The sequence below is a fragment of the Melospiza georgiana genome, chromosome 16 (assembly GCF_028018845.1).
Source record: "Melospiza georgiana isolate bMelGeo1 chromosome 16, bMelGeo1.pri, whole genome shotgun sequence".
NCBI classification, from domain to species: Eukaryota; Metazoa; Chordata; class Aves; order Passeriformes; family Passerellidae; genus Melospiza; species Melospiza georgiana.
The window spans coordinates 14,329,057-14,344,732 of record NC_080445.1 but is presented as its reverse complement, the minus strand read 5'-3'; the positions used below and the strand labels follow the sequence as shown (position 1 = coordinate 14,344,732).

The window sequence follows — 15,676 nt, the reverse complement described above, 5'->3', positions numbered from 1 at the left end:
TTCAAATTGTCCAAATTATTATTACTCTAATTGCATTGCTATTTTTATAACCATTTTATTACTATTAAACTTTTTAAATTTTAAGAACAAGTGATTGGCGTTTTTCACCGGGAGGAGAGGTGGGGGCAAGCAGGAATTGGGACCTCCACACCACTTCGGGCCAGTCTCGCTCTGTGCCCAGCCCGGGCTGTGCCCTGTAAAGGGTTAAAACCTTTTCTCTGGTCTGTTGGTAATTTCCCCGTCTGGAGGAGGGTTTCAAGAGGAGCTGGCGCCTGGTAATTCCCAACAGCCAATCTGTAGCTGAAATCCCTCACATCCAAAATGACTGCGCAGAAACCCCGGTCAGGGCTGGACCTCCTCCTTCTTTCACAATTCGTCATTGATCTGAATTACACATCTGAAATATCTCTTTGCCACTCTGTGTTACACAGGCTTCACGGATTTTCTGGGTCATTTACCAGACTCAACCCCAAATTTCTCAATGTATTTATTCACTAAACCCAACCTACAGAGTTCCCGGCAGCGTGGGTTTGCCCGCAGCCCCTCCGGAGCTGGCAGGAGAGGAGAGGAAAGGTCCGGGGTGACTCTGTTTGTTGATTCGAGCGGTTGCTTGGCACACGGTGCTCGGGGACAGCTCCTCGGCTCACACCTGCCCACAGTCACCTGCCTGGGGACAATAAACGGTCCCAGCTCCAGAGGGAGCAGCAGGACCAGCCTGGAGAACAGCCCGGCCTCCACAGCAAGGAAACCTCACTAGTCTGGGATGCTCGGGGGGGACCCGAGGAGGAAGGGACACAACTCCCGGTCACCTCCCAGAGGGGGACGCCGTGGGTTTTGGGTTTTAAGCGGGTTTCCTGAGCAAGGAGCAGGCGGCTGGGCCAAGGGATGGGGTGGGATTGGGGATGGGGATGTGATTAAGGATCGGGGATGGGGGCGGAGCCTCATGCCGACGATGGGCGTGGTCTGTCCCTGGTGGGCGTGGCCTAGCTGTGATTGACATCTGTGCCCCGCCCGGACGGGCGTGGCCGAGCGCAGTCGGGTGAAGCCGAACACAATCGGGCCACGCCGAACAGACGGACGCACGCCGCTCCAGTGAAGCCGAACCGAGCCGGGCATAGCCGATTGAAGCCGATTGGACCCGAACCGAGCCGGGCATTGCCGATTGGAGCCGAGGTGAGGAGCCGTGCGAGGGAAGACGCGTCTGGTGCCCCGGGACCGGCGATGGCTCCTCAGCCGCCTCGCTCCCTCCCCGCTCCCTGCTCTTTGGGACCGGCGATGGCTCCTCAGCCGCCTCGCTCCCTCCCCGCTCCCTGCTCTTTGGGACCGGCGATGGCCCCGCAGCCGCTCCGCTCCCGCCCTCCTCCCTCTCTCCCTCCCTCCCGGGACCGGTGCGACCTCGCTGCTTCTCGCCCTGCCAGAGCCCCGGGACCGCCCGCGCTGCTGCATGGCGGGGAAGAAGCTGATCGTGGTGTTCGGGGCCACCGGTGAGTGCGCGGGAGAGGCCCGGGCTGTGCCCTGAGGCCGTCGGGGAGGGCCGGAGGTGCCGGGGGCGGTGAGGAGGGTGAGCGGTGCGGGCAGCGAGCGGGGCTCGGCGCTTGCGGCGGTCGGGCCGCTCCGTCCCAGCGCATCCCGGAGCCCCGGGGCCCGCCCTGAGCGGCTGCTCCCGGCTGCAGGGGCCCAGGGCGGCGGCGTGGCCCGGGCGCTGCTGGACGATGGGAGCTTCAAGGTGCGCGCCGTGACGCGGAGCCCCAGGAAGAAGGAGGCGGAGGAGCTGAGGCGCAGGGGAGCCGAGCTGGTGAAGGCAGATCAGGACGATGAGGCGTCGCTGGAGCGGGCCTTGGCCGGTGCCTACGGAGCCTTTATTGTCACCAACTTCTGGGAGCACTGCAGCAAGGAGAAGGAAATCGAGCAGGTACCTGTCCTGACATTAACTGGGACCATGTGCAGAATCATCTGGCAGTGGGGACAAAGTGGGGACAGCTCCTGGAGCATCCGTGGCAGCTTTGATGACTTGAGTAGCCAGTCCAGAAGACCCCAAGGCCTCCCAAACAACAGGTTCTTGCAAAGCCAGGACTTGTTCTCTGTTCCCTCACAGTTGCATGGCTTCAGGGTCTGGTGCCTTCAGAAGCTGATAAATTTGTTATGGAGAGCATTTCCCGGGAGCTGGACTAGCAGGAGTGAGAACACTTGGCTCCTCAGAGCCTTCAGGGGCAGAGCTGGGACAGTCACTGCCTGCAGACCTGTAGTTCTCTGTGCTTGCAGCTTTGGGGCCAAAACCCTGCAGTATCAGAGATCCCAAGGGGGTTGCTCACGCCAGTACAGATACTGCAAGGTGGCAGAGTGGCCACGCCTGGATGGCAGCAAACAACAAACAAAAGATAAGATATTTTAGGGCAGGTATGTTGGCCAGGCAGGTTCTTTATGCTGGTGCTTGCGTGTTTGGTGGAGCAGCAAGCTCCAAAGCTGGAGAGTGTGTGGTCTTTCTGAAGTAGGATGGGGTAAGGAGAGAATTCAGCTCCACCTGGACAACTCACTGTGCTCCCAGCTGAGGGCTGGTGAGAGTTGGATCCTCCCCAGAGGGAAGGGGGGTGATGGGGGTGTCCCATTCCCCTCTTCATGGCTGGTTTCCCCTTGGCCCAGGGACGGCGTCTGGCTGATCTGTCCAAGCGCCAGGGCCTGCAGCACGTGGTGTTCAGCGGGCTGGAGAACGTGCAGCAGCTGACAGGGGGCCAGCTGGAGGTGCTGCACTTCGATGGCAAAGGCGTGGTGGAGGAGCACTTCCAGAAAATAGGGGTTCCCACCACCATCATCCGCCTGCCCTTCTACTTTGAGAACTTCCTCTCCATCTTCAAGCCACAGAAGGCCCCGCAGGGAGACGCCCTTGTGCTGGGTAAGCTGTGGGTCACTGTGCTGTGACTGTCCCACTGTGCCAGGGACAGACTGCCAGGGCTCTGGGCTGCTAGGGTGAAGAGGCCTCTCCCAGCTTGGCCACAGGAAGCTGCATGATGGTCTTCAGACCTCTTTGGCGGCCTGCAGGGAATCCCCAGGATGCTGGGCCTGTTTGTGGTGCTGAGGGTTGTTCTGCAGATGCCAGAGCAGCTCTGAACACACACCCCAAGTACCTGCATTTGGGATGGTGGAGGTTGTGGTGCAACTCATGGTGCTGCTCTGCTGTCGAGGTCTCTTAGCTCAGCCCTGCTGTCCTGCCTTGCCATGCTCTCATTCCTCCCTCACCTCATATCCAGAGACTGAAAACTGCTGTACCTGCTCAGAGCTGGGCTGCACTGCAGCTGGGACCAATCTCTCCACACAGAGCTGCCCATGGGAGACACCCCCATGGATGGGATGGCTGTGGAGGACCTTGGGCCCATTGTACTTTCCCTGCTGAAGTCCCCAGGGGAGTACATTGGCCAGGTGATAGGACTCAGCACGGGCAAGCTCACCGAGGCAGAGTATGCTGCCATCCTCTCCCAGCAGACGGGCAAGACTGTGACAGCCAGCAAGGTAGGAAGTGTCCCTTGGTGTAGGTGATGTTCCTGAGGGACCCACAGCTCCTTTTGGTACAGCCCAGCAGTGCCACTGCCCTGTTGGTATTGTCACTGAGCACACAGATGTACCTGGGCACGTCTGGGCCTGGCTCTGAGGGATAACTGAGCTGGGAGGTCTCCAGGGGAGCCAGGGATGGGCACTTACACAACAGGTTTCTGCTGGGTGCCCTTCCCTTCAGCAGGGCTTCCCCCAGGGCTTTGCTGTGTCACCATTACAACAGACCTGGCCTCTGCTGTGTCACTGTTAACAACACCCTGACCACTCCCTGCCCCTTCGTGACTTATTTGTAATCTTTGTTTGCAGTTCAGTTGTGCCTCGGGCACCCAATACAATGGATGAGGGGTGTGGTAAAGTGCATTTCATTAGAAACAAAGCCCCTGTGATGCTCTCTGCAGGTTGTGCCCTCTCAGAAGTGCAGTGAACCAAACCCTTTGATTCAGGCAGGATGTTTTGGGGTGCCAGGTGCCAACCTGAGTTGCCTCCTGGACCACCCAGTTTCTGGAACCCCTCAGCCACAGCTCTGGTGTGAGGAAGGGCTCCCTCATAGCTGCTCCAGCCCCTGGCCAGCTGTGCCAGAGCTGGGGGTGACCCTAGGCTGGCTGGGCTGTTCCTTTGCCCAACCCCAAAGCGCCCTGCAGAGCCCTCCGCACCAGGGGCAATGCTGTGACAGGCTGCTGTAACAGAACCCTCATCACATCCCCTCACAGGCTGAGGGGAAGCCCAGCAGGCTCTGAGACAGGTTTTCCCCCCAATTCTGTTGGCAGATCTCCCCTGAGGAGTACGAGAAGCGGGACTTCCCTGGGGCCAAGGAGCTGGCTGCCATGTTCCGTTTCTACGCCCTGAGGCCCGACCGCAGCGTGGCCCTGACCATGAAGCTGAACCCCAGGGCCCGAACCTTCCAGCAGTGGGTGGGGGACAACAAGAACGCCTTCTGAGCCTCCCCTCCCTCCTCTGCCTGCCTGCTTTCTGCAGCAGCTAGGGCACCTGGCTGAGGTGAGGTGTGCTGAGAGGCTGATCTGCCCCAGCTGGCAGAGCTCAGCCCATTGCTGTCCACTGTGTGCTCCTGCAGTGTGGTTGGGGCTATTTAGGCAGCTAGAACAAGAGGAAGGGCTGCACAGCACAGGCAGAGGGGTGGCAGAAGTGCTGCCTTTGCAGTCTGTGCTCAGGGAGGCGTTGCTTTAGTCGTTGTGGGTGTTTTAGGGTGGTGGGGGCTTGTTTTTCCAGGGTCACCTCCTTTCCCAGGCAGCTCTGAGCATTTGGCACCATGTGGGAGGCTGAAGGTGTGTACCCAAAGGCAGTGCCTTTGCTGCAGGCTCCTAAGCAAACAGCAGACAGGGATTTCTCCATGGATCTGGTCTGGGCCCTGCAGGTGAGCCACTGGAGAGATGGAGGCTTAGTGTCAGCCCAGAAGGAGGGACTGCAGTGACTTCCTGTGAGTGTAACACAAAAGCTGAGCCTGATTCCTCATCACACAGCCCTGGCCCTGGTCCTTGGGCTCCTGGAGCTGATTTCAGTCATTGTCCCAAGGAGCTGAGATAAAACTCAGCTTCTTCTAGACTGTCCAAGGTTCAGTGGAAAAGCCCCTTCCCCCTCATGTGCCTAAAGTACTGCTCAGATAGGGCAGCTTTGTGTTTAAAGTCAATCCCAGCCCCTAGCACTGCTTGAGCCATCCAACCCTGTCCCCTCCTTGTCCCAGAGACCTTCATTCCTGTTGAGGGGAGGGAAAGGGGGTGACAGAGCAGGTGGAAGAGCAGACAAGGCAGCAAGGCACAGCACGTGTTAAATATCTTTATGAAGTCCATCTTATTTACATGGGTACAGAATCACTTTACAGAAGTTTAATCAGGAGGCAACGCGTGCTTTATTTCAGCAAATTAAGAAGGGCAAGACTACAGCATGTCCCTGCTGAACTGGTGTTGAACTGATTAGTATGTGGCTGATGGTACCTGCACAGTATCACAAACACAGCAGGCTACAGTAACCATGGAATACTCACTGCAAGAGCTCAGCTCCATGTGGAAGGAGTGATCCACCTCACTTGCACTCTCACACAAGTAAAACAACGATGCTTTGACCAATCCTTTATGCTACGGGTGTTGCACTAAAGTAATAAAAGATTTTTGTCCCCAGCTGGCAAAGGGCTCAGTGATCGACTTGTACCAGTCCAGAAGCAACAGCAGTTGTGTGGTAACTTTGTTATTTGGGGGATAAACTTGAGGCAAAGTGCAGATTCCATCACTGCTCTGTGCAGGCAATCAGCAGGATAGAGAAAGCCCAGGGCTGTGAGGGAGCCAGGCCAGCTGGGCTCAGACAACACCCAGCCACAGGGAGATTCCACTTGGAGCTGTGCAGGGCAGCAGGGCTGTCATGAAGACAAGGTTAGACCTTTCTGATCCACCAAGTCTCCTGGAGAGTTCACCAAGCACACCTGGCATTCCAAAGGGCACCTGAGTGAGCAGCTGGTGGGCTTGGCCTCCATACAGCAAACTGCTGCTCTGTGCTGGACTATTTATTTCACATTTCCTCTGGTTTGGATTCTAAATAATACTTCAACTTTAACTTTTACCAAATAAGCTTCCAGCAGCAGTAGGGTTGTGGAGCAGCCTCCAGAGAGCCACACTTCTGCTAAGCTGGTTTTTTCCTTCACTGCCATTTATTGGGACAGTGGGTGGGGTTTGTTGTGTTGGTGCCTCGGTGGCCCATGGCCTCTCCAGCTGGGATTCTTGCTGTGCTGCTGACTGACATCCTGTGTTCTCCAGAGCCTGGCTGCCACAAAGATTCACCCCCAACTGCACGGATGACCTGCTGCTGCTGGCTCCTAGTTCCCAGTAGAACGCTTTCCTGCAGTGGAAGTGAGAGGAAGGTTACAATTTCCTGGCTGTATCAGCACACAGCACACAGCCCACTCTGGGAGCACCTCCCCTCCTGGCCTGCTGTCACACTGTCACCCCTACAGCACAGCCAGTTTGAAGCCTGCAAAGATGCACAGCTGAGCCCCTGGAATCCCAGACTGTTTCTGCCATAGATGATTCCAAGCCTTGGTGCTCCCTCATAAGAGGTCAGCACCAGCTGAAGCACCTGAGCTGCACTGCAGTGATGCATGGTGGGCTTTGCTGTGCTCTGTGACAAAGGCTGGCTCCTCCTGGTGCTGTAAGCCCATGGCAGGGGTGGGTGAATCCAGCCCCAGTGTGCCAGCACCAGCTCTGCAGCCCAGATCTGTGTGGCAGAACCCGGTCCCAGTGGGACCAGCTCAAGGGAACAAGCTCAGTGCTTGGCACTGGGCACAGCTGCAGCAGCAGAGCTGCAGGGGAGGCCAGCCACCTCCCCAAGCATGCACCCAGCATCTGTGCTGCTCTTTGCTGCAGCAACAATGCACTTTAATCCCTGGCTTGTTGCTCCAGGTCCCAGGGGACAGCTAGGGCTGGAAGGCCTGAGGCTAAGTGAGAAGCAACGCTGTGCTATTGTGCTTCCACCTCCCAAGAAGTGCTCAGTGTGGGGGAAAGACAACAGTGAAACACAAGAGACCTCGTACCTCGGATGGGGTGTCAGGAGGTAAACATTTTCTTAAGTTTGGAAAGGAATCCCTCCTTGTTCTCCTGAGCCTCAGGCCTATCCCCGCCTGCGTCAGCGCTAGCCGTGGCCCTGCCACCTGGACACAAACAGCAAAGGGCTGCAGTCAGACACATCTCCCAGCAGGACCAGGGGGCTCTTTTGGACAGGGAATGGCCAGGAGAAAGCAGCTGCTTGTGCTGCTCCCTCCTGTCCAGGGCTGCACCTGGCAGCGAGACACAGGACTGGAGCCCTTGCAGTGGAAGCACTGCAGAGCCTGGATCCCAACAACACAACTTTGAAACAGGTGCTGAGCTGCTCCCTTCCCCTCTCCCCAGCCCTCCAACTGGCAAGGGGATTCTCATGCTGCACAACTGAGTCAGGCACGCCACAGGCTCTGGAAACAATTACTGGAACTGAGAGTCTGCCACTAAAAACAAATGGTGAACTCAATCACAGCCAGCCAGGACTTTCCAGGGTTAAAAGATCTGTGCTGGTGGTCCCTGAAACAGGTTCTGCCTGTTTCAAGGTTGTGTCCTTGCAAAGCAGTGCAAAACCACCCCAGGAGCCTGATTTGAGTCACTGCAAGCAATGCTCACACAGTATCAAGCAGAAAATTAACTCATGTGGAACGAAAAAGACTGCAAGTATTTCAGACTGTCTAGATAAGGAATGTTAAAATTGTCCTGTATGAACAGGTCCTGAGAATTTGTTTGTCCCTCTGAAGTGGCTATAAATGAGAACAAAGGAGACCTGTTTGCTAATCTGCTTTTTTCTACAGTAAAACCATCAACAACAAGATCCCAAACGCCCCCTTGAGCTTTCTTTGTGCACAGAGAACTCGGAGCCTGGTGCTCCCCAGCCTCCCCGGGCTCGGACTGATGCAATGGGATGAAATCCCGAGGCAGGACACGCCTCCCTCAGCACAGCCCGACTCTACACTGCGACCTACTGGCGTTGTTTTAACTCACCTTGCTGCTTCATCATGGTAAAAACTGGCAGGTTTGCTATTTAAAAAATTAGTTTGAAGAGGTTTATTTTTCCTCTTTGGCACACAAATGCCTTTAAAAAGCTGGAATGGAAATTTAGTGCTCAGAGCTCTCTGCCCTTTCCCCAGGGCTGACTGTAATATAGGAAAGACATATTTTCTGTATGTATAATTACTATAAAACAGAACACTGGGAAGTATTTGGCAGATCCTGCACTTAAGCCTATACTCCTCACAGTAGAGCAGATCCTGGGATCATTCAGCAGCTCCAAAAGACTCTCACCTTTGCCTAGTCATAAATGCCCTGTTGGGTTTCAAACCAAAACCAAAATCCAACAGGCTTTAAGAAGTTCATTGTTTCAATTAAGCAAAGAAAAAACTGCTTTCCAGTAGCCAAAGCTCATTCTTTACTATGTTACCATGTGTACCTCATCCCTGAAACTCAGAACACACTTGCTGAATCCCAGTTTTCCATCTGGAGCTGGAGAGCAGCTCCACAAAGCTCCCAGCTGCTTTCACCCCTCCACCATGCTGGACCCTGTCCACTGATCAGAGCAGCCACTGCCACCAGTGGACACTCCCAGCCCAGGTTTCCCCACACACCCAGAGCTCAGCCCAACAGAAACCCCTGTCAGCATTCCAGAAGCAGCCCTGCTGTGCTCACAAGCACACTGGACTGGGATCACACAGGAAATTTGCCTGAAGCACATTTGCTTTCCTGCCTCAAGGCAAGTGCTGGCACAGGGGAAGCAGGGAGCAGGAAGCATTCATCAGCACAGCTTGTCTGCACCCTGGAGTACTCAGTGCCTGCTCTCTGTTCACACATTTGCCCAGTAAGTACTGGAACAGAGCTTCCTGGGAAGAGGCTGCCTCCCTGCTGAGTGCTACAGCCTGTTAATATCACAGCAGAACTGCTTCTGTTAACCAGGCTGCGCTGCCACAGACCTGAAAGTGCCCCTGGTTCACCCTGGTGCCCAGGGAACACTCTGCACTCCCACAGCAGCTGCCCAGGAAGGAGCAGCAGTGTCCCTGCTCACTCACCTGAGGCTGTGTTGGTGACCCCGTTCACGGTGCCCTCCACGTCGGCCTCGTCCTCGGCGTAGCTCATCATTAAGGCTCGCTGGCGATCCGTCAGCCTCCTGTGGCACCAGGACACGGGCTCAGGGATGGCCTGGGCCCCCACAGCCTCCCAAACCCCCCCAGCAGCACCCACAGGGGGCAGGAACTGGAGCACATTGTGTATGAATACACCAGGAATCCATGTGCTCTTTAAATAAGCCATCTGTAAGGAATGATCTCCAGTGGAAGAGGGGACATAGGACCCACTGCATTTCACCTCATGAAATTTACACAACTTTTACACAACATTTTTTTTGTGAAAAGTTCTTAAGGTTTCACAGAACTTGTTTTAGCTCTACTTACTGAGGAACTTTTATCTTTATGTGGATGTAGTGGTCTCCATAGCCATAGCTGTTGATCTTGGGAATGCCTTTCCCACTCATTCGAATCCTCTGGTCTGGCTGGATGCCAGGGGGTATCTATAAACACAAAGGTGTCACATTTATTACTCTAATTAAACATTAGATAATAATTACACAGCTCTAAAAATTATCTGCTTCTCCAACAAGCTCTAAAGTAGGATAGGAGAGTTCTCATATGCATTGGACACATCCCAAAGCTAAGCCAGTAAGGATGGAAAAGCTTTTGTAGGAATCAGTAAAGAACCTCACACAGCTTGTAGCCCTGTAGTTTGAGGTTTGTCCAGCAATCCCTTTCTTTCCCTGTCCCTCCACAGCAAAGAAGCTGTGACCAGGGTGACCAGGCAGGTCACAAACTACCCAAGGCTCAATCCTGAAGGAGTCTGAAAGGGAACACTGGCAGACTTGGGATATTTTGCCCACCTTTGCTGTGCCCCAGTGCTCCATGCCCAGAGCAGTGGCACTCACCGTGATGTTGATTGTCTCATACAAGCCCTGACACCGGGCAGTGCCTCCCAGCACAGCCTGGGCTATGGAGATGGGGAGATCCGAGTGGATATCGGCTCCGTTTCGTCGGAACACAGAGCTCTTCTGAACCTGCAGGGCAGCACAGTTCCAAAATGCAGTGAGCACACCATGTTCTCCTGCTAAACTGCTCCCAAGGGTCTCAGGAAAAACGACACCATCCCAAACTGCATGGTTAAGAACTGTGAGTTAATAGTTGGTGTCCCAGTAAAACACAGATCTCAACATAACTGAATTAGCCAAAGGATTGGAAGGATCCCTGCTTCCTGCCTCAGGAACTCCCTCCCTAATCCTGCTGTTAGTTTATCTATGTCACTATGTCAGCACTCTGAACAGGGGAAAGCCAAAAGTGAGAAGGAAATTAGGCACCTTTCCAGTGGCCTCACAATCTAGAAGAGAATTAAACCCTCCTGCACCATGAAAGAGGTGATGAAAAAAATTTTCTCCTCAACAGGGATGTGTGTGGCAGAAGACACCCAGCAACAGCACAGGTGCACAGCAGCCCTGAAGGTGGATCTGCAGAGGGACACTTCACCAGGCAGCCTCCTGCAGCACCTCCCACAGCTCTCCTCAGCTCTGCCAGCAGGAAGCTTCCTCACATTTCCAAGTCAAAAATTGGAGGCATGAAAAGCCTACTCTGCATTTTGATTCACACTACCCTAAGGGCCTGATCCTGGAACAAGCAGCGATTCTTCATGAACAGATTCAAAGTTACCCTCCTTGCTACAATGCAGATCTCCTGCTGTCTCACAAAGTTCACAGGGATCATGTTACCTCAGCTGTTCCAAAGGATCACTGGCTCTTCCTCCTCTGCCCATTCTGCAGGCCTTTCCCAGGCAGTTGAGAAGGGAACAACCAACTTACATCATAAACCAGCTTGGGATACATACCCTGAACGTAATGAAAATTTCTTTCTTCCCCACAGGCATCCGAACTGTCTGCCCGTCCTCAACACCTGCAATCAGAACAGGAGGGAATGTGACCTTGGGTTATGACATGGATGCCTACAACTCTTGCCAATCCCAAGAGCTGGCCACCACAGCCCAAAGCAGGAGGGGTCAGCACATGTTTATACTTCTGAGGTGATCCCCATGCCCCCAACACGTTTGTTACTTCAGTATCTACAGAATTTTGTATAGAAATGCATTGGATTAAGGAACACTGCAGCCTCCACAAGCTGCAGGAAAATTACAGGCTGCTCACCAAGGGTGGTCTCAAAGAATCAAGTCTTAGTCCCACCACTGAATTCTCCCCTCTGGTGAAGAAGGCAATCAGCACATCCATGGCAAGAAAACCTTTGGAGATTCATTCTTCAAAACCTGCCTAGCATCACCCAGGCAAGAACCAAAGCTGAGGATGGGCAGAGCATGGCCAGAAGGTCCATCTCATCACTGGCCCATTTCATTGCTGAGCTCTCGACTTGCTTTGCTTTAATAAAGGTCTTACACTGCTCCCCAGTTTGCACCTAGCAGTGGCAGTAAATAACTAGAGCTCTTTAAGAGAGAGCAGCAGACAGGTACACCACTGACCAGCTGGCACAGGAACCATCACTGTCTTCTTCTGCTTGGTCTGCCCCGTGCCCCGGCACACGACGCAGGGCGTGGTGATGATGGAGCCGCGGCCGCCGCAGCGCCGGCACGTGGAGCGCATCACGAACGGGCCCGTGTTCATCGTCTCCTGGGGAGCACAAACACACCTTGGGAAATGAGGAGTGCTCACATGGGGCTTCTCACACAGCACCTCTGAGCTCTGATCACACACACAGCCTGTCAGGACACAGATACCCTTCAGGCACTGGCTCTGAAATGCGCTCGCCATCACATGCTGATTTCCACTGAACAGCACCACTACTCCCAGTGTCAGGTGGTGAGAGCAAGGGAAACACAGAAACACCCTCAAAGTCTAGGCTTTGATGTACAAGGAGGAACAAAGCTCCTTACAGTGCTACAAATGTCTGTGTTCTGATGAATCCAAGGACAATCCATTTACATGGATTACTGCCAGTGTCCAAGGAAACCTCATGGTGACTAAGCCCTGGACTGAAGCACTGAAGCACACAAGGAATCAGCTGCGTGGTAACCAAAGCCTGCAGCTCCATCATTACCTGCATCTTCTTATTTTATGATTACCCTTGGGTTTTCACCACCTTCCTCCACCCCTCAAATCAAAAGATACCCATTTATTGCCTGAGGAATTTCAGAGCTACATGATATTCATACATATACATTACATTCAGAGTTACATTATATTCATATGGTTTGTGGGATGTGCAGCAGCAGAAATTCCAGCCTGAAGGCTCATGCTTTCAGCTGGGCACAGCACTTTAACACAAAGAAAATCTTCCTAGTGCCTATTAGCATCAAGCTGACATGAACTCAGCTTTGCCTGAGATAAGCTGATGAGTGTGGTGAGAATTTTTCCCCATGGAATGAAGGGACTCTCCCCAAGGAGGGAAAGCACAGAGCTGGTGTCTGCTCAGCACTTACCATGCCCGTGCCATTGCAGTAGTGACAGCGCTGAGCTTTGGTGCCAGGTTCGTGTCCTTTGCCATCACAGCGCACACAGGAGTCCTGGATGTTCACCACAATCTCCTTGTTGACACCTTTTGCAGCTTGGGTGAATGTCAAATCCATGATGTACTGCACAGGAAACATGGATATAGCGCCGTGACTGAGGTGTGATAGAGTCTTAAAGAGACTGAGAACAGTTCAGGCTAAATACCAAACAATTAAATGCTTAAAACATAAATTCTCAGTAAAGATGACTGATCAAAAGAAGAAATTCTCCTTATATGAAAAATGTCATTTTTAGTAAAACCAGGAGTACCAAACACCAAACATTTCTGAAGACAACACATGAACCATCAACACTTAAAGGAGCATTTAGCTGCAATACCAAGAACAAGACAGATTTTATGGTGTGCCTCACTGCAACATGAAGCTAATTAAGTTGCAAAATTAAGCCAATTAAGCAGCCAAACATATTGCTGGAAGGCCTGGTTTATAGTTACAAGGTATTTTGTGGGTTTTTAGCATTACAGATCAAAGCAGGCATAGGCAAATAAGCTGCAGCAGACACTGTGCCTCTGCAGCAATGGAACTGCTTGGCAGTACTGGGTGGTGTCAGCAAACACCAGAGAAGTAGGTCTGAAAAAAATATTCTGAAAAAGCCCAGAAAAAAATATTCTGTCTGGAGCTGTGGGGTGTGTTCCTGCACAGCTGAGCAAAACTATGAGACTCTGCCCATGCCATGGGACACTCACACACTGACATCCCCAGAAGTAACTCCTTGCTGAAGCTCCCAGAGCGCTCTGTGACAGAAGCTGCAGAGAGACACTACTTTGAGTTTCTCATTCCTAAATAAAGGCACCTCCTACCTCCTGTGGCTGGTCAAAAACACTCTGAAAATCGCCGAAAGGGGATCCTGAGAATTCCCCAAAGATCTTCCTGAAGAGCTCCTCGGGGTCGATGGAGGGGCCGCTGCTCCAGTACTGCCGTCCCGCACCGGCCCCGGCCCCGGCGGCGCCGGCCTCGAAGCTCGCGGTGCCGTAGGCATCGTACTGCTTCCTCTTCACCTCGTCACTCAGCACCTGCGGGCAAGAACGGGCACTGCAGGGGCCAGGAGAATCCCTGGCTCCGGGCTCACACCCTCCATCAAGGTCTCAGCCCGCTCTCAGCACCATGGGAGTGAGGGACAAGCTGCTGCTTCCCTGGTGATTCCAGGCTCGTCGGCCGAAAAATGACAAGATCTTGCGAATTTATAAAAAGCAGAAGTAATTTTTATGAAACAGCTGATCATTGTTATATCAGCTGGATTCAAAAAACAGGGCTTAGGGAGCACAGTGAAAGTCCCTCTCCCTCAAAAACCTGCTGACAGGTTTTTTCTCTGATTATTTAAACTGACAATAACTCCATGGAAGTGACATCCATGCCAGTCACTGCTAAGGAAGGGGAAAACTGAAAAAGCACAAAGCAGCTAAATCACATACTTGGACCAAGGAATTTCTTGGGACAGAGGTGCCCCAGATTGAAGTGCATCAAAAACCAGCCATGGTTTTACAGGAAATGTTTGCCCTCGTCCACGCTCTAGTCTTTCCTCCTTCTCATCACAATAAAATCCTGCTATTACCTCGTAGGCTTCTGCCAGCTGAGAGAACTTCTCCTTCGCTTTGGGGTCGTCCTTGTTTGTGTCAGGGTGGTATTTCTTTGCCAACTAAAAAGCAAAAACCAACTCTTAGGGACAGGCAGGAGTTATTTACTTAAGCATATCTCACATGCCAGGATAAAACACACCAGACAGAGCCCGGCATTCACTAGATGGATTCCCGGGAACTAAAACCCTTCATTTTCATTTATCAACCCAAAATAAGGAACTACAGGAGCTGCTGCTGATCTCCTGAGCCATCCCAGATCCTTCTGGAAGGAGACAAGCAATGACAGCACAGGCAGACCATGCTTTGGAAGCGATCCCCAAGGCCATGTGCTGAGCTTCCCCAGTGCCTCCTCCCGTTGTCTGCAGCGGTTCCGAGCACGGGGCTGGATTTGTTCCGTGCCCCGGCGGAGGGGCAGCGCTGGGGCCCCGCCGCACCTGGTAATAGGCCTTCTTGATCTCCTTCTGCGTGGCGGTGCGGGGCACCCCCAGCACCTGGTAATAATCCTCCTTGGAGCGGGCCGCGCTGCTGTGGAAGGCGGCGGAGGCAACGGCGGCAGCGTGTTTCGTCCCTGCGGGAGAGGAGAGAGAGGAGCCGCCGTGAGGGGAGGGCCGGGCCGGCTGGAGGAAGGGACACGGCCGGGGGAAAAGACTCGCGCCCCACCGTCCCGTCCCGGCCCTCCCGGCCCCGGCGCGCTCACCGGCGGCGCAGAGCCCGGCACGGAGCAGCAGGAGGCGGCGCGGGGCGCGGGCGGGCGGGGCGCGGAGCCCGCGGAGCAGCAGCAGCAGCGGCGGCCGCGCGTTCCCCGCCCCGCGCCCCGCGGCCGTCCCGACCCAGCGCGACGCGCTCCCGGCCGCCATCTTGGCCCGCGCGCGGCGCTGCGCCTGCGCACCCTTCGGCGGGGACGGGCCGCGCATGCGCACGGGGCCGCGGCCGTGGCTGCGCCATGGTTACGCATGCGCGGGCCTCGGTGGGGCCGCGGGGATGGCGGCGGGCGGGGGGGGAGCGGAGCGGTGGCGGGGCCCGGGAGCACCGGGCAGGGAGCGCGCGGGGACACGGCCGGGACAGGCGGGCACTGCCCCGTGACAGCCTCGTGCGGGGGGTGCGAACCCTGCCCTCTGCCCAGCCCTTCAGGGCCGCCCTTCCTCTCCCCTAGCGGGTGACATATCTCCCCGGATGGAATAAAGGCTTTGAAAGCGCAGCGGGTGCAGTGCCACACGCCCACGCTCCCCCGGCACAGCAGCCTGGCACGGCACCCACGGCAGGCAGCACAGCAGCTTTCCTCTGCAGAGGGGGAGCACGATTCGTGCCAGGCGCGTCTCTCTCCCGCCCTCGGCACCGGGGCTGGCGCCTCCGAGCGCTGCTCAGCACAGGCTCGGGGCTGCGGCGCGGGGGAGGCCCCGCCGGGCTGAGCGGGGACGGGGCCGTGCCGCTCCC

At 54.7% G+C, this 15,676-nt stretch overlaps 2 protein-coding genes across 3 annotated transcripts; one reads left to right on the top strand and one right to left on the bottom strand.

Annotated features, from left to right (window-relative positions):
- The first annotated feature begins 1,062 nt into the window (after positions 1-1,062).
- Positions 1,063-5,235, top strand: NMRAL1 (NmrA like redox sensor 1). Of its 2 annotated transcripts, XM_058035569.1 has the most exons (6): positions 1,063-1,173; positions 1,419-1,484; positions 1,674-1,912; positions 2,641-2,890; positions 3,314-3,504; positions 4,314-5,235. In XM_058035569.1, exons 2-6 carry the CDS (start codon positions 1,445-1,447, stop codon positions 4,482-4,484), a joined length of 891 nt encoding a protein of 296 aa, XP_057891552.1. In that variant the 5' UTR covers positions 1,063-1,173; positions 1,419-1,444; the 3' UTR covers positions 4,485-5,235. The 2 variants fall into 2 exon arrangements, with proteins under 2 accessions (XP_057891552.1, XP_057891553.1); XM_058035570.1 differs by lacking the exon at positions 3,314-3,504 and having other exon boundaries at positions 4,314-4,406.
- Positions 5,236-5,323: 88 nt separating this feature from the next.
- On the bottom strand, positions 5,324-15,156 carry DNAJA3 (DnaJ heat shock protein family (Hsp40) member A3). The gene is made up of 12 exons (XM_058035837.1): positions 14,940-15,156; positions 14,677-14,810; positions 14,218-14,301; positions 13,466-13,678; positions 12,576-12,728; positions 11,619-11,766; positions 10,980-11,044; positions 10,033-10,161; positions 9,509-9,624; positions 9,128-9,225; positions 7,082-7,198; positions 5,324-6,390 (listed from the first exon to the last, which is right to left on the bottom strand). The coding sequence occupies exons 1-11, from the start codon at positions 15,154-15,156 to the stop codon at positions 7,095-7,097; spliced, it is 1,461 nt and encodes a 486-aa protein (XP_057891820.1). The 3' UTR covers positions 5,324-6,390; positions 7,082-7,094.
- Positions 15,157-15,676: the final 520 nt, after the last annotated feature.